This window comes from Pogona vitticeps, chromosome 2 (genome assembly GCF_051106095.1).
Source record: "Pogona vitticeps strain Pit_001003342236 chromosome 2, PviZW2.1, whole genome shotgun sequence".
Lineage (NCBI taxonomy): Eukaryota > Metazoa > Chordata > Lepidosauria > Squamata > Agamidae > Pogona > Pogona vitticeps.
In genome coordinates this window covers 61,425,709-61,452,003 of record NC_135784.1, presented here as the reverse complement: position 1 = coordinate 61,452,003, position 26,295 = coordinate 61,425,709, and the positions used below count along the sequence as shown (strand labels likewise).

Sequence of the window (26,295 nt, the reverse complement as noted above, 5' to 3'; positions counted from 1 at the left end):
ACAGTGCACAGCATGTAACTGGCTTTCTTCTTCCCAGTCCTGCAGTGATGTTGTTTAAGCATGCTGTTTACATGGCAGTTTGTAGAATATTCAGAAATCAGCTAAGATTAATCAGGTTCTTTAAAAAAAAAACAATGTAAACTCCCCCAGAGTTTGAGGTAATGTGAATCTTGAAGGCGTCTAGAGTCATTGTAGTAACATTTGAACTGACCTAGCAAGTTCTAAATCTGGCACAGGTTTTGGCTGAACAATAGTAGGAAGGGGCTTAGGAGCTCAGCATAGTTTTGGCTCCAGCTTAACATTGGAATTGGGTTCCCATCAGGTCAGATGCCAGATTTCTGATGCTGGTGTGACCATTCACTCTCTGACTGTCTCTTCTTCCAGAATCCATCATAGCTGGGAAAAGATAACAACCCCCAGTAGTCTGACTACAAGTCTAGCTCATGGTATTAATACTGTTAAAGAGTGAACATGTAGTCTTCTATCTCTGTTGTACCTTTGTGACATTGTTAGTTGCCTTGAACTGTACGATGAAATGTGGGAAGTATGTTCTTGCAGGGTGGAGGAGAAAGGGTAGAAATCAAACATTAATTTTTTTTAAGGCAAATGTGTATGCCAGTATTTACAAAGCAAACCTATTCAGTAACTATTCCTAATAAACATTGGACTGTGTTTGTGAATTTAGGTGGCTTCCACAGTTGCTGCAGAACACGCTGATCTTGTTTATTTTTGATTCTGAAACTTTCCGTTGTTGACCCCATCACGCATTGCTACAGATTTCCATCAGTCTTTCTTACCACCTGGAAGACTCTTTGACGGAGGGAAATTCTGTCTAATCTGAAGCAGAAGCAGTGCGTTTCCCTCCCTGACACATCAGCTGCTTTCCTCAAGGCAGTGTATATTAAGGGTTAAATAATCTACCTCCATACCCCATGCAGGAGGAACTCATTTCCAAGAGGAACAGAGCAGGGCAGAGGAATGCAAATAAGTGTTTCGGACAGCTGCAGGCTGTATGCCTTCCTGAGATGCCAGGGCCCCAAATGAGACATGTCAGAGTACAAATTGAAAATGCCAATTTCACTTATACTGCCACGCTGCTCGTCACAGCTAAATCCTTCTCCGCTGCCCCTCCCCTTTACCCAGAGGTGGGTGCTTCTCCTTAATGCAAATTCGCCTGACTTACTGGGTTATTCTTTTACTGGGGTATGTTCAGCCTATCTCAAATTAGTGAGATGCCTCTAAAAAGGAGTGGCATGTGACCATCCAGACATTCTTCCCTTCCCCCAGTTCACTCCACATCATCCAAGCATTGTCTTCAGGTTCTGGCAGTCCTTATTTAGACTGTATACTACATATAGATGTTAATAATGTAAGCTCACATTAGCTGTATTTTCATGTATTTGGATATCTATAACAACACCTATCTGTCTATAGTGTGTTTATGTGTTTATGTAGGAGAGAATTCAAGGAGGTCAAGGTTTGACAGGCAATCTCTAATAAAGACTTCAACTGGTACTCATTCTGACCTGAAAGGCGATGCCCTGGGGCAGCCAAGTTAGCACAGATATAATAAAGCTGGTAATTTGTGCATGAACACTGTTTTGAAGGTGGATGACATTAGTCAGCAAAGGTTTTATTCTCCTGTTATCATCTCTTTAATTTTTTTAAGAGTAATGTTACATTTTTAAGAAGAGTTTTTCCCATTACATGTTCCAAAAGGGTATAAAGCTGTCAAGGTAAATTTTATAAAAGGAAGCATAAAAATATATTAAATAAATACATCAGCCCCTGAGTGGGAATTCTGGCTGATACACTTTGCTTGCTTCCTCCATCACAATTATTGTGTACATTTTAAATGCCACACTCAGCACCTTAGGTGGCTCAGTTTTACTGAGTGGGGAATATTGTGTACAGCAAGCGCTCTATAGGTAGGGATATTTCACTGTGATACCTTTCTCTCTGTGTGGCGTTCATACTGTACAGGAATGTCTCCGTTGCCTGTCTGAGGTCTAATGTAAACTTAGGTTGTCAAAATTAGAAAATGAGGAAAGATGTAATTTTATAAAGGTGTAATTTGCTGTGTCATTTGAAACATGCTTCTCCACTCTCAGGAGCTTGTCTGTCTAGTGTTTTGTTTTCTGTTCTGTATCACATACTAGTTTTGTACTTCCACCTGAAAGCTTCACAGGATTCACTCCCTCTCATTCCTCCCCCTCCCCCATCTGTATGTTCTACTTTTCAGTGAATTAAGCATAAATAGGCATTGAAGGAAGCAATGTGATTTGGAGAGGAGTGGGGAGGCTTGGAGATATGTCAGGAGGAGGACATGGGCATGTGCTGAATTCATCTTCCTCTAGAAGCAAAAGGAACTGGAAACATCTCTCTTTGCACATGGAGCTTCATCTTTCTGTGTAAAGACAACTCAGTGGCAAGCACTAAGGGAGAGAATGGTTCCAAGGCAGAGGAAGAGCTGATTTTGAAATGCCCATAGCTCCCTAACAAACTCCAGCAAGCCATGAATCTTTCATTTAATCTCTCCTGACACGCCTGTCATTTTCTTCGGAGAGAAGCAGAGAATCTCTCGCCGAAGGAGGTCATTAGCTGTCAGGGAAGGTTCCGACTGCCTTCCTGTCTTCGTATCGATTAAACCTCCACATGTGCACAGGCACTGTGGAGGGAATATTGATGAGGCTGCCAGAGGTTCGGCTTAGGATGTAGATGGGGTGTATCTTTCTCCAAGTAGGATGGGTGAGGACTCCTGATGATGTTGAATGGAGATGTAATTCCAGATTTGTGTCTTCCTGAAACCTACCCTCCCAGAGACATGGCCTGTCTTTGGTTCATTATGTTTTACCTCTTATATAGGAACCTCCTTTCACCTACTGTGTTGTTGTTTAGTCGTTTAGTCCTGTCCGACTCTTCGTAACCCCATGGACCAGAGCATGCCAGGCTCTCCTGTCTTCCACTGCCTCCCAGAGTTGGGTCAAATTCATGTTGGTCACTTAAGTGACACTGTCACCTACTGTAGCAAAGGCAAAATCCAGTATTCCCAGCTCTGGAGAGCAGAAGAGAGGGGCGGTTCCAACTGTTGCTCAGTTCGTGTTTCTCAATTTATACTGTTCACCAGAACATGCTCTTTCCCCATCAGAGAAATAAGCCTGCAGCAGCACAGCATGCTGAGTGTTCACCACAATTAAATAAGTTGTATTTTTTATTATATATTAATATAGTGGCAGTACTACACTTGGTTACATGGAGAGAAGAGGATAATCGCTTAAGGTGCTCACTACACAGAGAGTGAAATGCGAATTCAGTAACATTCACTCACACCTGACACAGAGGAGTTCAGTTCTGTGCAAATTAAGTGGCCACACAGAAAACAGGAGAGCATCTCTTCTTTTTTACTTATTCTCTTCTCTTCTCTTCTCTTCTCTTCTCTTCTCTTCTCTTCTCTTCTCTTCTCTTCTCTTCTCTTCTCTTCTCTTCTCTTCTCTTCTCTTCTCTTCTCTTCTCTTCTCTTCTCTTCTCTTCCTTTCCCTTCCCTTCCCTTCCCTTCCCTTCCCTTCCCTTCCCTTCCCTTCCCTTCCCTTCCTTTTTCTTGACTGTTTGCTTGTAGTTCTGTGTAAGGACTGCCTCACAAACAATGCAAGGCTTACAACTTCAGTTTCTTCATATATATAGTTATATTGTTGGCTTTTTTAAAAAAAGAGCATTCACCTTCAGAAACAAGCTCCATTTCTTAAGCTGTAAAAAAAAACCAAGATGCAAGATCGATAGAAATCAAAGATTTAAAAAAATGAATTAGATTACATACGATTTAAATCACGACTTAAATTTTTAAAAGGATTTTTAAAATTTAAATCATTTTTAAAAATTGAAATCATGATTTAAATCAAATCCACACTTCCCAGGATTGTTGCCAACTCCTGTAAAAAGGAGGAGGAGGAGAAAGTGGAAAGAGGACTTGCTCCTTGTACGTGTGTGCTGCTTGTGTGCGTTGCTCATGAGGCATGAGGAAAGGGAGAAGGTGTTTTGTCAGAGCACCACTTTGTGTGCATGTGTGTGTACTCAATCGAGCGTCCCTTTCAAGGACTTGTGTTCTTTAAAGTAGGGAGTTTCTGATGGGGAATAAAAAACTGCCAACCAGGGGTGTGGGACACCAGGCTGATTCACATTTCCCAATATGTCATGTGATCAACAGGGGAAATGCAAATCAGTCCATCCAAACTCATAGTAATTCCCACATTTTTCTCCTCTAGAGTCAGGGAGTTAGTCTAGATCAGCGGTGGCGAACCTATGACACGCATGCCATAAGTCAACATCAAGAAATACTTATCCGTCCTCTGACCCTAGATTTTGGCACTCTCCTCTGCTGGTCCAGTGGTCCAGCGGCAGGGTGCAGTGATGACCACTACCAGTCTAGCCCAATGGGGGATTGGAGGACCGGTAGGTATTTGTTTGTTAATACCGCCCATAGAAAACAAGAACAAACATTTAACCCTTGCAGTGCAAGAGCAGTTGTTTCTTCTAAACTAAAACCTCAGTATTCAGGTTTTAATTGCAGCGTTGGCACTTTGAAATAAATAAGTTGAATTTGTGTTGCACTTTGGACACTCGGGCTCAAAAAAGTTCACCATCACTGGTCTAGGTTAATTCCTCCTAGGATTGCTCACCACAATCTTGCCTATAGAGTCAATGTTGAGAGCATTTAGATACACTCTATTTTTTTTAAACCCATACTCTCAACATTGGCTATATAGGCAAGATTGTGGTGAGCAACCATTAGCTGAGACCTAGATTTGTATCTTTTCCCTCTTGAAATGTCTTCTGTCTATCAGACAGAATTATAGGAAGCAACTGGAAAGATAATTAACTATGCTTCTCAAAGAGAGAGGAGGCTGGCTAGATATATCAGTGAATTAGGTATCTGACTGCAGAATCAAAGATTGGGAATTTCAGTTCCTCCCTATGCATCCCAGAAGAGCCAGCCTGTGTGGCCTGGGGGCATCCTGGGACAAGTTACACAGTCCCAAGATGCCCCCAGAAGGGAATGAGAAATCATTTCTGAGTACACTGAGCCTCGTAGTACAATGGTGAAACTGTAGTATGGCAGCCTAAAGTCTGCTCACAGTCAGTGTTCAATACCAGTGGATCTGACAGCCAGATCTGACAGCTGGATCTCAAGGCTGATTCAGCCTTCCATCCTTCCAAGGTCAATAAGTTGAGTACCCAGCTTGGAGGGGGCGGGGAGGATGTGTAGCCTGTCTAATAAAAAGAATTGTAGATCACCCAGTCAGTGCTTTAAGCACTATAGGGAGGTATATAAGCAACACACTTTGCTTTGCTTTCTGCCTGGAAAGGGTCACCGTAAGTCTGAGTTGACTTGTTGGCACATGATTGTTATTGTTAAGAAAGAGGAATATCCCTGGATATTAGGGGCTTTGTGTCTGACCTGTTTGTCCTGCTTTTGGCAAGGTGCCACCACTGACAGCAGCAGATCCAGGTGGGCACGCTTTTTAATAGACAGAACAATGCAGATGCCTTTGGTCCTTGCTTTGACTCTCATTTTCTGTTTATTCCTTTGTCTCTAAAAATGATTAATAGACTATCTGCTTTCATATCTCTATTTATGTGGCAGTATTTCTATGAAGGGAATGACATCAGTGACCTCCCAGTGAACCTTTCTGTGGTGTGGAATGGAAATTTCATCATTGATAATCCCCAAAACATCCAAGGTAAGCTGAAGAGGGTGGAGACGCATCTTCTGATATAGCAAGAGTTCCATGCAGGAGTAAACTGTTTCTAAATTCCATTTCTGTGCCAGCAAGTTGGGGGCGGGGGGCAGAACTGGAAGTAATGGACCCTGCAGGTGAAAAACATCTTTTGTCATTCGCAGCAAATAATCTTAATTGAAACAGAACAAAGTGTAGAAGTTTCTGTTTGGAATAATTGATTTCATACACTATCTGCTGCCTGTTTTTCCCACTGACTATTAAATACATTGCACCCTCCCATGAAAATAAAACATAATTACAATAAAACCCTTAGTACTCTAAACAAAGGTCATCAACTGTGTCGGTCTGTGGCCTGAGCTGGACCGGGCCACAAAGATAGACCTCCTGCCCCCCCCGCACGCACTCCCCTCCCCACAGCTGCTTTGCGCAAGTGCCAGCACCAGCATGAGTGCTCCCCCACCCCTTCATGCATGCTCCTGAGTGCCCACACACCCGTGCAAAGGGGCGGGCAGATGTGCAGGCATCCCTGTGCATGCGCAAAGGGGTGGGGGAGCGCTCACTGGCAGGCAGGTGCTCCCCCACGGCTTCGCGCATGTGCCTGAGAGCACTGCACACCCATGCGCACCTGCGGGGGGAGTGCCTTCCTCCGAGGCTCAGCCAGTCCGCAGTCCCAAAAAGGTTGAGGACCACTGCTCTAATAGAAGGACAGTCCTTGGAGTTACTTGGGTAATCCATGACGATTGCACCAGCACATACCATTGCACAGCTTAGTACACACTGAGATTCTGGTGAGGAGGCATCTGTGTCATAAACAAATTCAGTATCGGTCAGACGTGACAATAAAGGCTGGTAACTAAATGGGCTGTTACAGAAGTGAATAATTGTCAGGTTGGGATGAGATGACAAGCATCAGAGTCTAGATAAGTTATTTCTCTAGACTGCAGTTTTTAGAATCCTTTGACCATGGCATGGGAAGCATGTAGAGTACAACATGCCTCAAGGTTGGTTGGTTTTTTCTGAGCAATGTCAAAAATTATCCATAAAGAAGCAAACTTCTGTTTAGCAATTCTGCTCACCCAGAATTCTCTTTGATGGTAAGCAAGGATCTGTGTTTTTCTTTTGCAGCTCACCTATACAAGTGCTCAGCTCTGCGTGAAAGCTGTGGACTCTGCCTCAAGGCAGATCCACGCTTTGAGTGTGGCTGGTGTGTGTCAGAAAAGCGATGTTCCCTGCGTCAACACTGCCCGGCCTTTGAGAGCAGCTGGATGCATGCCAGCAATGGCAACAGCCGCTGTGCAGATCCCAAGATCATTAAGGTAGGCTTCTGCTGGTTAGGCAGAGAGAAGCTTTTCTGGGTAGGGGAGAACTATGTTAGAGGATTGTGAGAGGTTCTGTAGTATCTTGCAGTGTGATTATTGTAGGCTACCTTTTTAAAAAAAAATGTATACAGTGATGTTGCTGACATAGTAAGTTGCACCCAGAGGAAACTCATTTGAATCAGTGTAACTTATGGAGGAGTCAACTCATCAAATCCCCACTGATTCTGTTGTTCTGCTCTAGGATTTTAACCTATGTCTTGAAACTATACTTTAGGACATCTTTCTGTCTGCTTTCAGTAGCGGAGGCAAGACTATAGAAGTGTGCTCTTGTTTTGTTTTCACACTAGTTTACTTCTCTGTTCAGAATTTATTTCCATCACATTCAGACCAATAGGATTCTTGATCAGTGACATCCCTTGCTTTTAATTCCTTTGGTACTGGTAGTCTGCCATCCTCTTTGTCTGTACTGACTTTCATTTAAGAAGAGTGTATATATCAATGTTAACATGTCTGTTGGGCAGGGTTCCAACCACATTAGCGGAAGTTGGTGTTCTGACCATGTATCTATTTGATAAGTTCTGTTTACTCATAAACCACAGGACACGCAGGCCTTAGTGGTGTTAATTAATGCTACTGAAGCCCACAATCAGATCCACCTTTGCCATCCAGCTCCACACTTTGCCATAGTACAGAGATTATATATCCTTCGTCCTTGAAGTACTGCTACTGAAAGTAGTAAGGGCTAATGAGTAGACTTGCAGAAGAACCTTGATTGAAAGAGAAAATAGACTTTCTTTATAGTGTCAGCAACCCTCCGGCCTTAAGGCTTCTAGTTAGACCAGATCACCTGAGAGAAAGTCAGCGAGAGTGTCTTGTCTGGGATGTCCAAATAAAAGCATTTATTTGCTTTGCTCATTAAACTAAATAGCTCTCAATAGATTGGTGCAAATTTTTTTGTCATTATCTCTGTAACATTGCTTGTCTCACAATAATAATATTATGCTAAGTGAGTGTGACCTTCAAATTCCTCATTTACACATGTAGAACAGAAGAATAGAGTCAACATTCGGTGCATTAGCCATGTTGACAAACGGTCAGTCCTTCCAGATTTGCCTTATATAATCCTGGCATGACACTGCACTCCAAAATTTGACCCAAATGTTTTGTTGACAGTATTGTCATCAACACGTTTAGAAAGTGGAGGAAAAAATCCATCATGCTAGGATACTCGCTAGAAAATACAAAAGAGAAATACGAGTATGTGGCACCACACTGGTCTTAGCTGTAGTTCACCTTTGAAAGAGTCTTCTCAGATTTGCAGCTAAAACGGAAGTTTTGCTGCCTGCTGCGCAAGAATACCGAAGGCAGCTGTGGGTTCTTTCAGTGCTTCTTCCTGCATCTGCATCTGCAATTTCCTTGCTTTGCAGCCTACATTTAAGTGGCCTGCACTCATTTGAAATGTAAGCATTGAGACACAGAAGGGTTGTTCTGAAATGAAATGATCAAATGGCCAAGGCAGTTAGTTGATGATTCATTATCTCATCTTCTGGGCATCGGTAGATCGTCTGTCCACTTCATTTGGCAGAGTTGAAGGGTTTGTGCTCTGAAACCAATTAGCAGAAGAGGACTGTTGTTTGTCAAGGCTGGAGATGGGGTGGGAGCCTGTATGCCTGTGGAGAGGGAGGTGGTTCACAAAAGAGCCAGATTTCTCTGCCAGCTCTGGCTCCCAAGTGCCTTGTTTAGCTATGACCTGCGCATACAGTGTGTCAAGCCGTGTCGACTTTAGCCCAGAGTTGCTGTTCCCCAAACATGTGGCCCCTGTCAGTTTTGCTGCAATGGAGGGGAAATCTAACATGCCACGGCAGCCTTTAACACTAATTTAACAATACCAAACAAATGGCCGCAGCTCACCAAAGACCCCAGAGGAGCCCAATTTAAGAAAGCATGAGTTGGGTTGCCTGCTGCAGCTGCCGCCTTAACAAATTGTGATCCAGGACTTTAACAAATGATTGGATTGCATTTAGGTGAGAAGCAAACCCCAAAGCTCAGATCAGTTTGGCTGTTACATAAATTCCATAGCTTGGCCTGCAGTTGCCCTAGGTCATCTTATAAGTTATTTATGGCATGTCCTGCCCATCAGAGAGCAGAAATGGGAGTTTAGAGCTTGTGGGCTTTGGATACCTTGGGCCCCACAAACCCTGACATACCTTAATTGGCAGTCACTAACGACCTCACTCTCCCTTGCAGCTTGGGACGAGGTGTTTATCTTAATGCCTAATCCCCTTGGTCATAAATGTTGAGGTAGATGTGCTTTATGTATGCATCCTCCCTTGGTTCTGAAGGGAAAGTGTCCTTATTTACTCTACTATCCCTTTGACAGGATTTTTCTTTTCCTTGATGAATCTTACACAAATTTAAATTACAGCTATTCAGGAAAGTAAGCTCTCTGTCTGATCAGAATCAGTGGGTATTCTGTCTTTATTTTGTGGACAGCATTCCCATATAAAGCACTGCTGCAGCAGAAGTAAAATAAGTGCAGTTTACAGGAATATTCCTTTGCATTTTAAATACTGTCATGTGCTCTATATGTTGTTTTCCCTGAAAAATGCTCAGAACTAGGTAGGGAAATCGTGTTAAGATTCTCATTTTTTTCAGCTGCTGTATCTTTTCATTTCCCAGTGTGGATATACAGTCATGGTCAAAAATATTGGCACCCTTGCTATTCAGAAAATGCAACCCTTCTCTGAGAAAATTAGTGCATTTGCAAATGTTTTGGTACTCACATGTTCATTTCTTTGGTTTGTGTTGGAACAACACAAAAAAAGAGAAGAAAAGTGACATCTGATGCAATCCCACACAGAAACCCAAAAATGCACTGGCCAAAATTATTGGCATCCTTAATTTAATATTTGGTAGCACCCCCTTTGGAAAAAAATAACTGAAATCAATTACTTTCTGTAATCATGAATGAGTTTCTTGCACCTCTCTACTGGAATTTTGGACCACTCTTCTTTTGCAAACTGCTCCAGGGCAAATTGGAAGGATGCCTTCTCCCAACTGCTGTTTTGAGATCTCTCCATAGGTGTTCTATGGGATTCAGTTCTGGACTCATTGCTGGCCATTTCAGAATTCTCCAGCGCTTTGTTTGTAACAATTTCTGAGTGCTTTTTGAAGTGTGTTTCTGGTTATTGCCCTGCTGGAAAATCCATGACCTCATGCATGCTCCTGAGTGCCTGCACACACCACATCCAGTGACTAGAGTGTGTAGTGATGGTGCGGTCTCATTGATAGGCCAGATAAGCAACCTGCACTTCAGTTTACTAGTCACTTAAGCTATTCCAATGCTGGTAGCCAGTTGTGAGTTTCTTTTTCCCAGAGCCCTTTGGCTTTGGGGTCTCTAGTGACCCAGCATAGACGTTTCCTTAGCTGCATGAGCATCAATCCTCTTTATCATTCACAGGTGTGTGTTGCGCACTCAGGGCCAACAAACTGTGGTGTAAAATTGCCCATAATTACCTGTTTGTGGCATTGGTGGGTCTGAGCCGCACAGCTCATCTGTCATCACAACGGTGTATGTCAAGCCACACCTGTCCGCTTTATTGGAAATCATCCTAACAAATGAGGCATATCATGCTCTGCGGGGGCTCCCCTTCCTTCCCAGCTGGTGCTGGCAGACACATTGTATGCTGGGATACACCAGAATTGGAAGGGAAGGGAAGACCCTCTTTACAAGGGTTAATTGGTGTCCCCTTGGTGGGGAGCACTCTGGAAGTGTTAACTATTCTTACAATAACACACAACATGAAGAAGAAATTGTTGTCTGTGCATGAATGGCCAGGGATCATAAGCAATTAGGGTGCCCAAAAATGTCACAAATGGCACTTTGTGTTAACATGGAATATGATCTATTGCTAAACCTATGAGCAAGACATTTGGGGCAGAAAAGTTATTCGATTTTCATGGCAGACTGATATTTATGTGTACTGCATTTGAGCCAGAGGCAGTGAAGGGTAAAGTGGTGTCAACTACTCTGGTACATTAGATCTACCAGTCAAAGCTTGAAAAGTTACTTTTTAAATAGTAATTTTCCCCTTCTTGTTGAAGTGCAGGAAGAGTAATATGTTGTGTCATTCATTGCAATATGCATCACTTTTTTATTGCTTTCCATGACCTTTTTGATTATACATATATACAGTGTACAGGTATACTGATGATATATAAATGTATATTGAGGATTGGTAACAGAATAGTATAAAAGTTAAAAAGATTTCTGTCAAAATGCCTCTAAAATATCCATAAAAGTTAACTTCTTAAAAATAACTTGGAGTTATTACTTGGTACACTAGAAAAGTAACTTTGTCCCTGTTCATTACATTACTTTTGAATGAAACTTGGTTTCACCTTTGTTACCTAAATCATTAAATTGTTCCTGGAGTTTATGTTACTTGTGACTTATTAACATAAAGTTCTGCACCAGCCTGAACGTTTGCAGAGCTAGCTGTGGATTTTGGCTGTTCCACACAAATGGGTTGGATACTCTGACATTTGCTTTGTGTGTATCTTATTTCACAGGAAGAGGGCTGCACAGGGCTTCATTTTTTTGCTCTACTTTGCTCTGATCTACACTGCAGAAAGCAGAGAAGGCTGTTGGCTTGGGCATTTGGCCTACATGTCTTCTCTACAGTTGTCATGGGTGGGAAGGAAGGAGTGTGGGGCAGTACTTTATAACCTAGTTCTCCATTATTCCACTAGCTATCTTTGACACTTGAGAGAAGGTTGGCCATCTTGTAAAAAATAAATAAGTGGAATACATTAGTACCTAACCTCTACAGCCATATTGTGATGGTCAGAGAAAAGGATCAGCAGGAAAGGGAGGCGGAATTTATGCTACTGTTAGGAAATGGCAGTCGTTTCTGATAGTTTGGGGATAAAATGACCAGATTTTAAGCACTTAGTGTTTTAGTTTTGGTCCAGTTACTAATTTGCTCAATATTGCATCCTGGTTTGTTTGTGTGTGTGTGTGCGTGTGCGTGTGCGTGTGCGTTACATGATGTATACCAGCACCATGGTGCTAACCAACAAAAGATGAAAACAGAACACAGTTGACTTGTGGATCCAGTAACTATCTGACTTTCTTCCTTTCTAGCTGTTTCCTGAAACAGGCCCCCGGCAGGGTGGTACTCGTTTAACTATCGTTGGTGAGAATCTGGGTCTGAAGTTTGAGGACGTGCGTAATGGTGTACGGGTTGGCAAAGTGATATGCATTCCCATTGAGAGTGAATATATCAGTGCTGAACAGTGAGTATCTTACAGGCAAAGGGCATCGGAGTATATGGGGGGGGGGAAATGGAATATGGCTGCATATATTTTGGCCCTGCAGACTTAGCTTTCAAGGAGATGTCATGCTACTTGGCTCTAGACTTACAGTAGTTGGTTACCGCATAGGATAAGTGAGATTATACGCTCTTAGAGGAGAGGAAATGGACATTGATCTTATCCTATAATATTGAAACCATCAGGTACCAGAAAGGTCCAGACTTTGATGCCAACACATGTTGACTGGGTTGTGGAAAAATGATTTCCTACTGAGGAAAGATCACGTGAGGTCTGGTTGATAATAGATTTTAATCCCTGTTTATTTATAAAATTTACTGGGTAATCCTGGAAGTAATGAGCTCACACAGTTGCCTGCCTGAAAGGGGTGTTGTGATGATTCAGTATGATGATGCTCCCATGGACACCATCTGGGCTTCGATTAAGTGTGATGATGAGTGTATAGACATCTCTCTGAGCTTCTCAGAGAAAGGGAGAAAAAAATATCGGTGGTGTGAGCAATAGATATATAGTTCTACGTAGTTGTAGAAAGATAAAAGCTCATCGTACTATATTACCTTATCTGACTCCTGCATTTATTTCCAAAAAACAGTGGCAAACATCAGGGTGTAAGGCAAACCCAGTACGACATTTTTGTCAAAACAAATCCTCTTACTTTGCAGTTCACTGCTGGGAAATAGTGAGTGGGGCACATTAGTGACCAGGGAAATCCCAGAATAAGAAATGTTAGTTTGGGGAAATTTTACACCTTTTATACAAGGATGGGAGCAGTGAGGGTAGAGAGAGAAGGATCTTTGCAAAGCTGTCATGAACATTTACGTTCCATGCAGCATGTATTGAATGGATCGTGTGCTTCCTCAGGTAAGGCCTGAAGGAACGATCTGTAGCTGATCAGTCCTGGTCAGACAGCTGGAACCAAATGCTTCCGTTTCTTTCTGTGTACTCTTCTTTGTTCTGTTGTGTTCGCTGTGGAAGCTAATGTAGTTAAAAAATTCTGTATAAACTTAAAGATCAAAAAGAAGATATAATAAAAGAAATTGGTTTATGAGCATTTGGATGCCTTTCTTTTCATATGCAAATAGAAATGATTTCAAAGATGCTAACTGAAGAATGTATAGGAATGTTTATACAGTACTGTTTCATTTATGGGCGGCACATTGCATTGCATCAATGCACATTGCTACAGGAGGAGAGAAAATGGCAGGTTCTTTTTTTGTTTCTCTTTACTTTGTTAAATTTTAATTGATTTCCTGCTGAGTTAAGTGTTACAGAACTTGTAATATTTTATACATTTTGCAATTTTAATATGTCTATTGTTCAAAAACCAATTTGAAATGTGCTGAAAATCACTTCCAGAAATTGTAAAATGACATTTAATTAAAGAAGCAACAGCCCCTCAAAATACCGTGACATGACAATGTTGAAGGAAGTGCTTGTCCTTCTTATAAATCGGAGCAGAAATATTAGCTTATGGGCTGAAGGATGTGACCTGCAATGTAGAGAGCAGTTCGGCTAACGCATTGCATATGTATTACAAGACCATCTCCTGTGCCTTGCCTAGGATCGTCTGTGAGATTGGAGAAGCCAGCCCTAGCAAAATCCAAGAGGCCCCTGTAGAAGTTTGTGTCAGGGACTGCTCTCCCAGCTACAAGGCCGTAGCCCCAAAAAGCTTTACTTTTGTGGTAAGGATATTGCAAGCTATTCCTTTAAGACATATCTTCCTAAGTCTCAGCCTGCCCTTTTTTTTTCTTGTTCATCTTTCACCTCCAAGAGACCAAAGGATGAGAATGAACTGTGTCCCTTTATTCTAAACCTGCTGCAAGGTTCCTGAAAAGTCAGAGGCCGCCATGGAAGTCCGGGGGGGGGGGGGGAAGAATGGCAGTAGCTTGGTTCTCTGCTCACGTTTTTCTGGATTCTTGTGATTTTAGTCTGTTACGGAAACTCCTGATCCTCCTGAGTCTGTGACTGTTAGCCCCCCACACACACCCCCAAATAATGCAATGATTAGTGCTAATTAAGAATGGACTAGATTAGGACTTACTGGTACAGAAAAAGTCCACAGAGATGGAGCGTCTCTCTTCTGATGTGGGACTGTTCTTCTGCAGATAGGCATTTTCGCAACAACACCCACATTTATAATGCTAGAACTAACTTGACACTGACCAACGAGAATGCAAAATTTTGCTTACTACCGACTTTTCTTAGCTGAGGAAAAAACATTAAATTTTTCTTCCTACTGGATGAGACAGTGGGAGTTTTGTGCCCTTTTTCCATGATGGTATTTTTTTTTTTTTGCGAAAAATTAGAGGGATTTTTAACAAAAAGGTATTTTGTACATAAGAATAGCATTTTATACAAAGTTAAAGGTGTTTGCACAAACTCTGCATTTTATGGATGATGTTGGAACAAAAAAACCCCCACCGTGGTTGACCGTTTGGGAGGCAGGGTGTTGGGATGAGAAAATATGTGAATAGCTCTAACAACTATGCTAGCCTAATTCTTCTGTCCCCACTGAGATTTTCGGCAGCCTGGTTTTCAGAGACAAAGTACTTGGTTGGCTATTGAACAGCTGTAATAGGAATCTGTGTACAACAAGAGTTGTTCCATGCCAGCAGATATGACAGGGAATATACCTTCTCAACGCCTGGCAAGGCCATGTTTGCTTCCCCAGTCCTTTAAAACTAAGAGCGTTAACTCCTTAAAATTGCTAGACTTGTTGCACTTTGTATTGTGTGATTTTATTCTGTCTCTGTCTTGTTCCTTATTTATTTCATTGTAAACCAGTCTGGGAACCAGTTGTTTGATATGATATGTAAATGCATAAAGTTAATTTAGATCTTGCCAGATAATTTTTAGAGATAGTTTGTATCTGGAAAGACCATGGACAGGCACCCTAGGGCTTGTCTTTCTACCCTGCCTCTTTCTCGTTAAGAAGCATCCAGCACGATCAAAGAATATATTGTGGCACTGGGATAGACAGAAAGGCACAAGAATGTCTGTACATAGTGGGAGAAATTTCCCCAGTTTTCTACTTACAGGTCGTTTCCATGGCTTGCTCCTCTATATTTGTCCATGATGTTCTTTGGATTGTAAAATGACATTTAATTAAAGAAGCAACAGCTCACTACCTTTCATTTTTTACAGACTCCCACTTTCTCACAAGTGACACCAGCACGTGGACCTCTGTCTGGGGGCACCTGGATTAGCATCAAGGGAAAGCACCTTAATGCAGGAAGTGACATTGCAGTGACCATTGGTGGCCAACAGTGTGCCTTTGCATGGTGAGGCTTCAGTGGGGTGGGTGAAACTGCTTTGATGTACTATAGAAAAGGGGTGGGGGGAGTCCTGAAATCCACGGAGTAATGTGAACATCCTACGCATGTGTTTATGTTTGCATTTTAAAATACAGTATCAGTCTTAAAGAGCCAAGCAAACACTGCAGTCTAAGTGTAGAATTTATTTGCAAGATTCAATATTTTTTTTTGTTTAAAATACCAAAGACTATGAATTTCCTTTCTCTCTAAAAAGCACAAATCCCTGAGCCATGAAGAGGATAATTTTTAGATTAGGGATGATAATGGAGCGGCTCTTTAAATATTTTCGTGTGGTAATTACTGGTTATCAAGCTTAATCGCTGCTGTTTGCAGCAGCCACATGATGAGGAACGCTCCAGAGCGATGCTGGCTTCAACAGCTGCTTTTGTTTTATTATTATTTTTGTGTTAACTGATAGTTTTAGCAGCACTTCCCTGAGACAGCAAGACATTCGGTGGCACAAACCAGGAAGTGTCACCTTATCTGTTCATATAAAATGTGAGCAGTTAAATAGGGATCAAGGTGAATTCTTCCCAAGCAGGTCCTATCTGGGTCTTTAGCCCACTTGCTTCACATCGGAACTCATTGCTAGGAGGTTTGCATTGATGTGATTGATTGCTCAGATGTTTCGGTGCACAGTTCAACTCCAACTTCAGTTCAGGAGAAAACAAAGCTTTTTTTTTTCTTGCTTAGATCTGTGCAATCTTCCTGATAACAACAGCTTTGGGAATTAGAGGTACAGTTTATGCACTTTGATAGTTGCAACAAGAGGGTGTCAGGGGGTTATGCATATTTCCAAAATGGGTGCAAATTCTTGTTGTTCTGATAAGATAGGTAAATACATAAATACACAGACAGACAAGGAGGCTTGGCGTACATGCTCAGGCAGAGCATCCAGTGTGCTGGATGCCACAGCATAGAAGTGAGAAGGAAATATACCTGTTCTCCTTATAACCAAAGACATTGATTTTCTCTGTCTCTCTTTCTCTCAATATCCCCCCCCCTCCATCCCATAGGAGAAATGCTGGTGAAATCCGATGTAGGACACCACCTGGCCAAAACCCAGGAGATTCACCCATTCTCATCCATATAAACCGGGCAGTACTTAGCAGTCATGATGTGACCTATTACTATACTGAGGACCCCACCGTTCAAAAGATAGACCCTGAGTGGAGCATCAACAGGTAGATCTGAAGAGAATGTAGCTCATCTGCAAAATAAAACCACAAGGAGGGGGAAAAGAAAATGTTCTTGCTGTATCAGTGCACTTAAATCCATTTTTCAGGAGTGTTGCTATAGTTAGGCATAAGTTTTCTGTTTTACTAATAGTCTGTGAACCCTAAGGAATAAATTTAAGGAAAAAGTCTCTCTTATTGAATTGCTCCTAGTGTTTCAGGTATATATGGAGTGCATCTTTGGGGGTGGGAGAGGCATCAGTTTGTAGATAGTGAAGTCGGGGGCAAGTTAAATGGTTGTAAGGGAATGACAATGACAACTGAAGTAAAAACATAGCTTATAATACAAACTTTTCAATTTGCAATGACTATATTATTACCACTGACCATTTAAAAAAACACCCAACCTGTTACTGATAATGTAAATGATTAGGTGAGTGAACAAACAGATGTAAGGTTATACATATTATCAGTGGTAGATATGCAAAAGATTTGGGGGTCACAGTAGAACACAAGCTAAATACAACAGTGTTATACTGCAACAACAGCAACAACAAAAAGCTAATATTTCTCTATGCTGTATCAACTGAAGGATAATACTCAGATCAAGAGAAGTAACCATACGATTCTATTCTGTATTGGTTAAACCTCACCAGGAGAACTATATTCAGTTCAGGTACCATAGTTTATATGGACAAGCTGGTAAAGTGTCTGAAAACCAAACCCTAGGAACAGTTGACAGGGTTGTGTATGTTTAGCTTGAAGAAGAGAAAACTTAGAGTTTGTATAATCTTCAAATATGTCAAGGGCAGTCACATGGAATATGGAGTTAGCTTGTTTTCTTCAACTCCAAAGGGTAGAACCCATATGCTTGGGAACCACTTTGCTAGAGGATCTAGTTTTTCCCCCCCAGGATGTGAAGTGTGTTGAACAGCACTGTATCTGCCATATTTCAGTAGAGAATAAAATGTTGTAAAAATGTTAGTTGATGTTCCTTTCTGAATGTCTAATCCTTAATAGAGCTTAATGCCAGCATTAGGCCAGTTAAAGCAAATTTCTGCAATTGCCACTTTGCCTGCACCAGTTTGTGCTCAGTTTATAACAGTGATGGTAGCTTAGTGAGACATACCGTATTTTTCGCTCCATAAGACGCACCTCTCCATAAGACGCACCAAATTTTTAGGAGAAGAAAACAGGAAAAAATAATCTGTTTTCTTCGCTCCATAAGACGCACAGACTTTCCACCCCCCTGTTTTGTGGGGGGAAAGTGCATCTTATAGTGCGAAAAATACGGTATGTGAATGCTTGCACCACTGTTAGACTTATGTCTAACAATGTGTTTCATAAAGCAATAGGGGTTTGGCTTGATGCTAGCTTTCTCCCTCTATGTAAACTTGAAGTAACAGCTCTGAATGATGTAGGCAAAGCCTAGGATCAAGAGAGGCCAGAGAGGACCCAGCAAACTGACTTCTGCAGCTGGATTTTGCCCATACAGAGGTTCTGAATAATTGTTGGAAAAAGTCAGACTCTCTCAGTCTTAATGTAATGTAACGATTAATGTAATTATGCCTACAGTACTGCATTCACTTGCCTAGGAGTAAGCCTCATTGTACTCAATGGGACTTACTTCTGAGTAGCCATATGTAGGGTTCTTCTACTGTAGATTTTTTTTGAAAAAAGCATACTTTGGCTGTTCAAGAAGGCCTTGTTTGTGTAAGAAGGAAACTAACATCTGGTTCAATGGACTGGTATAGGGTTAGGGATGTAATAAAAATCTATCAGTCTGTTTTGAGGGTATCTCAGTATCTTGTTTTTCCAGTATTAAATTCACTTCATCGCATTTCGGAATCAGTATGAGGCTTTTTTAAAGCACAAAAATTTGCTTATATTTCTTCTACTATACATGTTACACATGCAATTCTCCTTCATAAAATGATTTTTGTGGACATTTTCTGCTGTTATGTACATTTTGTATGGGTTTGTTATTCCAGAATGTATCAAAGAACTTGAAAAAACTATAAATTGATCAAAAATGCAAAAATTGATTTGTATTAAATCAATATTAAATTTAATACAAAATACAAATTGTATGAAATTGTTTGTATTAAAATGCAAACTTCACAATTTATTCTCTATCCCTGGTATAGGAATTGTAAGTGATGTGACACAGAGTGGGAGCACAATACTGGTTTACACCATTTGTTAGTCCAGGTAGCTCTGGGCAGCACTGCTCGATAGACAGAGAAACCTGTGTCTTATGCCAGAGTGGGCTGTCAGGAGGCACCTGTAATCAGGAACTGTTGCTGTTGTTTTAAAGGTTTAAGCATTGACCAGAAGAATTAGAGGGCCTTGGTGCAGGGCAGGAATTTTAACACTGCACCATTTACACTCCTTAGCTGTCTCCCATGCACATTTATTTATCTAGTATAAAGACTTTTATATCACTCTTGAGCCAGAAAGGCTGATGAGGCAGCTTACTTTTTTAAAAAAGAAGTTTCTGCCTGCAGGCATGCAATTTGAAATAAATATGTAAGCAAATAAAGAACTTGGAGGAAATTAATTTTGGGGGTAAATGGATGAGGAGGTAACAGAAAAAAGGCCCCTTTTGCTGGGCCTTTGTCGGTTTTTGTCATTTTTTAAAACAAAGTTGTGGGATCAGAGATCTCTCAAAGTACTTCTGCTCTCAGTAACACTGTCCAGCCTCTGTTGACATCTTCAGTGGAGGAAAGTATGGCTGGTAGAGGAGTGATCACAGTTCCTGGTCTAAGATGCATCTGCCATGTTTCACTTACTCTAGGTTCTTGTGAACATTGGTGCAGAATCAGCTGTCTGGGAAAGAAACTGGGCTAGTCCTGAGATTTTCTTTGGATTAGTAAGAAGTCTTGATGGATCTTGGGGTTAGATAGAACCCAGAATTGGAATTATTTATTTTCGCTAGTTGCTCTCTGAAATAGCTCTTCCCCCCCCCCCCCCACTCCCAGCTTGAAGAAAAGAATATTGTTATAATAATTGTACAGCTGCAGAGCTGGAAGGGACCCTATGGATCATTGAATCTAGCCCTGTCAGGGAGGCACAGTGGGGAACTCTTCGGACAGATACCTTAAACATTTAGCTGTGAGATGGGACATGTCATTTCTCAAGTGTAGAGGTAGAAATGGCTCTTTTGACTGGTTTATCTTGACTGCGATCGCTCCATGGTCACCTTTGGCTAACCCCTTCCTCTGCTTGTTTCCTAGTGGTGGAACACTCTTGACTGTAACAGGTACTAACCTGGCTACCATCAAAGAACCCAGGATCCGAGCAAAGTATGGCAGCGCTGAGACAGAGAATGTAAGAAAATGTTGATCTTCTCACTAATGCAGCAGGGTTTAAGAGACCTGAAATTAACAAGACAGATACTATGTTTAATGTATACATACACATCTCCCCACCTTACTTTCGTACGTGGTACAACAAATTTTTGAAATACTGTATTGCCAAAATGTCAGATTTTTAAAAAAGAACTTGAGGAAATGGGCAGTGACTCTACACCTTACGGGCAACCATTGATCTCTCTCATCTCTACCTCTTTGGCTGGAGAAATGGGAGAGGAAATACTCCACTTGTCCTATCTTGGCGGTATCCTGCAGAGCCAAACAAAATCCACCCTTTTTGCACAAGGAGGAGTAGTTGTACGTTAAAACTCTTGTGAGGGAATGGAAATGTCAGCTTTGTTTCTGCTCATGTCATTGTCTCTGTCACCATAACAGATAATAGAGTGGCAAAATTAGTGCACTGGTCATTATGCCTCCCAAAACCCATGGGAACATCAGGTAGAGGAGATGTCAGAAAAGTCAAAATCTTATGGGATTTTCGGATACAAACTGATAACCCACCAGACATAGTAGGAATATAATGAAGAAATATATGGATAATTGATACTGCAATTCCTAGGGATTCCAGAACTGAAGCTAAAAAAATGGAAAAAAAATTAACAAAATACAGAGCTCTGTCAATCAAAACATCTCACTTGTGGATGAAAAATGCCTCGGTGGTCCCTATCATCATCAGGGCTTTGGGAACAATATCCAAAAATTTCACACAGTATTATAAGGAGTTGCAGATTCCAGAAATAACATAAACAGAGCTACAAAAAAAAAATAACAATATTAGGAACAGCATATATGCTACGTGGATATCTAACATGTACTTAGGTTTTTTGTTAACCCTGGAAGGCTTTCTGTGGTATAGGTGATGTGATTTGCAGACTGGGAAGTCTTTGCATGGAAATAAACTCTGGTTGTGCTTTTCATGCCTGAAGGCTGATCTACAGGAGACAAATGGAGAGGTTTACATCTAATCCCACCTGTTTTGTTTTGGCTCTGCCCTATGACTTTAGTCCCATTCATGGGTAGAATGTACCCTGAGACTTTTTCTAAATCGGAATTCTGTCCTTAAACCGAAAAGGATCTCCTGTCTGTGAATAATTAGATTATTTAACATGCTCCTGCTCCCTGTCCACAATATGGGCAAAACAAGGGGAAATGGAGTTGTCTGGAGAGACATCTCTTTACAGTGGGTAACAATAAGATAGATTAAAATAATGAAGCAAAACATGGTAAATTAACAAGCTATGATGGAATATGGTTAACCTAGAATAGATCCATATCTCCACAAGTGTTGAATGTAAGTTTTTTCAGCAACATTTGCTCTCTTAAACGTAATCAGAATGAAAATAGCTTCCAACAGAGCCTAAGCAATTAAATGTACTTTATTTCAGCATAGGTCCACTGTAATCCTGACATATGAATGTGACTCTACCATTGGAAGAAATATAATATCTTCATCTTTGTCTCCTGTTTTAAAATGATAGAAGTGAGAGGGCATGATTTTGAATGGTGTTTGGCCAAAGCGGTAAGGCCACTAGTAATTAAAATGCTGTGAGAACTCCCATAGGACCTTCAGTGTGGACCTTTTGCCTAAGGCACTCAATTTGGCGCCATCTCATTCACATTGTCCTTGCCTCCCTTTTGTGGAGTCACAGTACTATTTAAGATGGAGTCCAATTACGGTACAGACTTACTTCCAGGAATTGCTTACACTTGACTTTGCTGTCTTTATGAAATCAGATGGATCTCACGGAAGGCAATGTTGGCTAACTGAACTGGCCTCTTCTTTTTTAGAACTGCACAGTCTACAATGATACCACCATGGTATGCTATGCCCCCTCCATTGACAACCCTCTTCGGAGCCCTCCAGAGCTTGGTGATCGTCCAGATGAGATCGGTTTTATTATGGATAATGTCCAGACATTGCTGATTATCAACAGAACCAATTTTGTCTATTACCCCGATCCTGTATTCGAGTCTCTTCCTTCTGGTATGCTGGAGCTTAAGCCAAGCTCCCCACTCATCCTCAAGGTAATGCTATTCTCGATCCTATTTCTGTAGCTACTCAGGGCAACCATTCCACCACTGCATGATTGATCTTCCCTCTAGATATGCACTAGTTATATAGTGTTCTGGATGGACAGAGTGGCTTTGTAAGATAGTGTTTCAGCCAAGATCTTCTAAAGAAGTGCTAGAACAACCTTGGCTTTGACTTCATGTTACAATGACAAAAGCAGGACAGATGGGTGACATTAGCAAATATTCCCTGTCCTGTGTCTGACTTAACTCACTACCCACTCTTATTCAGTCAAGGTTAGTTTGGGATCATTGGGAGTGACCTCTTTTATTTGCCTAAGGTGGATTGGGATATTGGTGCTTCAGCTACTGGTACCCCTTTCTCCAAAGAAGAAAATTGAGGAGAATATAATTGTTACATGTGTTGGGTGGGAGCTTCCCAAAAAACACAGTCTGATTCTTACTTGTTTCTTAAAGGGCCGCAACCTACTCCCTCCAGCACCTGGTAATTCCCGGCTAAATTACACCGTGTTGATTGGCGACACTCCTTGTGCCCTTACAGTTTCCGAGACCCAGCTTCTCTGCGAGTCACCAAATCTCACAGGACAGCATAAAGTGACGGTAAAGAAAGTCAGGCATGGCCCCTGTTTGTGCTTTCTGTTGCTATGACAACTTCATGTTATGCATTAGCTATTTTGTTATTTTCCTTGCTGAAAGAGTCCCAGGTAGTCTCGAAGGCTGTGCAACAAAAAGCAGAATCTTGTAGCGTCTTAAAGGTTTGACTTATTTTAATGTTGTGTCAACTTCTGCGACTGCTGTCCATTCTGTTTGTTGTTTGAAAGCTTAGTTCAGTTGGCAGAGAGATAAATGCATGGCTTGGGTTGAAAAGAGGAATCCAAATTACGGTGTCAGAGGGGCATGCAGGAAGTACAGACAACAATAATTACTTTAAAAGTAGCCATTAACAAAGCAGTACTGGGTGGTAACGCAAACATCGTTTCCTTAGTGAGCTAATTAATTAATGGACAATGAAATAAAAAGTGTTTGGTGAGAATACTGCTGGTGTTTACATAGGGTGTGCGTAACTTGCCATGGCTAGTTGGCAAGGAGCCGGGAACCAACCCTGCCATGTGCCCGGTTACATGCCAGGTTGTGCATCCAAGATGCTCCCCTGCACCTTTTCAGATACCTACAGTTAGCTGCAATGAGTTATGCAACTGTAAGTGAACACCAATACAGTTCCAGCCTCTGTCTCTATTCAGTCCACGGGAGAGGGAGCAGAACCTCTTGATGAATTATTGTTTGGCTGTTTCAAGTTGGAGTCAGTCACCTGGCCATGATGAGGTTAGCGACAGATATGAGAGATCATGTGTTGACACAAAATGGTAAGTCAGAGAGGATATTGTTCACAACATTTCAGAAGCCAAATATATCTTATTTCTATCTGGTCTCTGGGTGCCTGTGTGAATTTTGTTGTATGGGTATACCATGTATATACTTACAATGACAATAAATTAAATTATTAATTATTATTAAGAGGAAACTAGTGAGAAAGAAGCATGGAACATGTTATTACCCACCCTGCTCACAGGGCTTGAAGGAGCCAAAACCAAAGAGTTTCTCCTATTCCATAGGTAATCTGTTCCATTTAGTGGGATCGTTTATCTGTAGTCCAGTGCAGTCACTATATTCATAGCCTTACTGTCAGTGTACCCTTAGACCCTAAAAATAGGATCACAGTAACAGTAGTGTCCTGGCAAACTAAAGTGTTCTTCTGCTGTTGTGTTTTCTTTGTTTGTTATTTTTGCTTTGTGTTTGTTTAGTCTTGGGTATCTGTGTTATGACTGAACTACTGTTTCGTTAATGGCCACTTTAAGGTTGTTATCATCATCTGTGTATTTTTCAGTTCTCTCGGATCTCATAGTTTCTAATCATATATTTCAAGCCCATGAATATAAATCTGTTTATTCATTTATCTGATGAAAATGGATGGTGTCCATGAAAGCCTGTGTCACGATAAAGATGCTGCTACAAACTATATGTTGCCCATCTAGTTCAAGTTACAGAGAGGACAGAATGTGTGCATCCCTATTGAATTCTTACTTTCCCCATCCTTCCTTGAAAAAAGATTTTGTACTCAGAAGTCTGTGGTCTATAGGAAAACCAAGAGAAAAATGGTGTGGTTCCATACATAAAACTATAACATACGTGTTTTGTTAATTACCTGAATAAGAGTCAGCACAAATCTTTTCATACAACCTTTCATACTTGTGCCGGTTGCCTTCGGCATTCTTAATTTTAGCTGCTTTGCTTAGGAGGGAAGATCCAGCTTTTTGCCATTTGTAAAATCATTGGAAACTCTTCCTCATCCTTCAGAAATCACCTGGAGATCTACAAGGAGATCCCAGCCTACCTCCTGCCTACCCCTAGTGTAATTGACAGCAGAATCTGGGAGACATATTTCATTGAATGAAGGGAACAATGCCCAGAGGCCATGCAGTCATGGTTTTCATTTGCTGTAGCTCTCTGTCCTTGAGGCACTGCAAGAGGAAGCCATTTTGCAGGTGAAGTGAGAGCTAATGGACCCTGGGACCTCAAGGAAAGTTACCAAGGTTGCTGCAGGTCCAGCTTGTAGCCTGGACAAGCACTGTGCCAAGTAGCTTCATCATGTGAACTCAACCTGCCTGGTGCAAATCCTCCTGTTTAGGATACTTCCTAAGAAAATTTGTGCTATAGACCCTAAAGCAAGGCTGATTTTTCACTTATTCCCCACTTTCAGTCAGTCCCTGCCTGTGTTAAGTACGATTAGGTGTTCATTAGGCTGCAGCACAGCCATCCTGACTCACTCTGCTGCTCAATGTGGCCTTCAGGACTTGAAAAAGGTCCAACACATTCTCTTTCTCTAGGCATCTCATCCATCAGGGAATACACTTTGCATCCCATCTGTTATTATAATGTTGTTTGAATGAGATGTCAAGTTCAGTCCCTGTTCCTTGCAGGCATCCCTGATGTAACAGCCTGTGTCTGTATCCTGTCTTAATTTCTGTATAGCACTTTGGCGCAGGCAGTGTTAGACTCAGCCATACAATGCAGGGATGCTCTCTTTCTCCACTCATGCCGTTGCTTCCTCCAAACACCACAGTCAGCACTAACTAGAAGATGCTTGGAATACAGATAGCAACGTTGGAATAACCATTATAATGTGTATTCTGAGTGGCAGTGAGCCTCTATTCAGTTGCCATCACAGAGATGGCAATTGTCCTTTTCCTGCTAGCAATATGATTGCTGCAGCTCAGGAGTTGGCAGCTCTTCTTTTATCTCATGACAACAGGTAGCACAAGCCACCAGCTAGGAAAGTTTAAACTTTTGGTGACATTCCAGTGCAAAAAAAAAGCCTGTACTATGACAGATTTCAGAATAAGAGACATTAGGCAGAGTAGCAAGCAGGGATTGTCCCCTGCTTTATCTTTGCATTCTTTTTCTGCAAAACCACACCTGTACTGGGTGCTGTCCATATGATGTCAGGGAACATGTGCTGCTTCTCACTTGGTATTTTGGATTTCGGAATCGATACCTGCATCAGTTCTGAATAGAAAAGGTTTGAGTATAAATTGTTAGAAAGCATTTTAAAATTACCATTTGTTAGACTGTTTCAGAGGTTACTTAGGTTGTAGACTCCTGTGCAAAGATCAGATTTTTTTCAGTTCAAAGGGTTTGGCTTCCTAGCAACTATACTTGCCATGCCCCTTAACCAACGTACCTCTAATTTTCAGCCTTGCTGGACGGGGCTCCACCTCTCCCTCATGCAACGTCGCCCCTACGTGCACGTGTGACTCCTCCTCCCCCATGCAGTGTTCCGTTGCAACTGAAACCTAAGGGGTTGGACACAATCTCTGTGCAGAGGAGAAAGAACGCTGCACGGAGCAAGGCAGAGATGTGTGTGCGCATGCCTGGCTTAGAGGGAACCTTGCCCTTAAACTATACCTATGCCTACACACTTACACATTTACCTTAAACAAGAGGAAACTCTATCA

General features: G+C 41.5%; 1 protein-coding gene across 8 annotated transcripts in view; it reads left to right on the top strand.

Annotated features, from left to right (window-relative positions):
• Window positions 1-26,295, top strand: part of PLXNA1 (plexin A1) — a 389,988-nt gene that overhangs the window by 282,262 nt on the left and 81,431 nt on the right. For all 8 annotated transcript variants that reach the window (XM_072989530.2, XM_020801318.3, XM_078385248.1 and 5 more), the window contains 9 exons: window positions 5,639-5,735; window positions 6,861-7,051; window positions 12,201-12,352; window positions 13,950-14,070; window positions 15,533-15,669; window positions 16,719-16,886; window positions 20,114-20,207; window positions 22,040-22,276; window positions 22,739-22,882. In XM_072989530.2, the coding sequence (XP_072845631.1) occupies window positions 5,639-5,735; window positions 6,861-7,051; window positions 12,201-12,352; window positions 13,950-14,070; window positions 15,533-15,669; window positions 16,719-16,886; window positions 20,114-20,207; window positions 22,040-22,276; window positions 22,739-22,882 (1,341 nt within the window). The remainder of the gene's footprint in view (window positions 1-5,638; window positions 5,736-6,860; window positions 7,052-12,200; window positions 12,353-13,949; window positions 14,071-15,532; window positions 15,670-16,718; window positions 16,887-20,113; window positions 20,208-22,039; window positions 22,277-22,738; window positions 22,883-26,295) is intronic.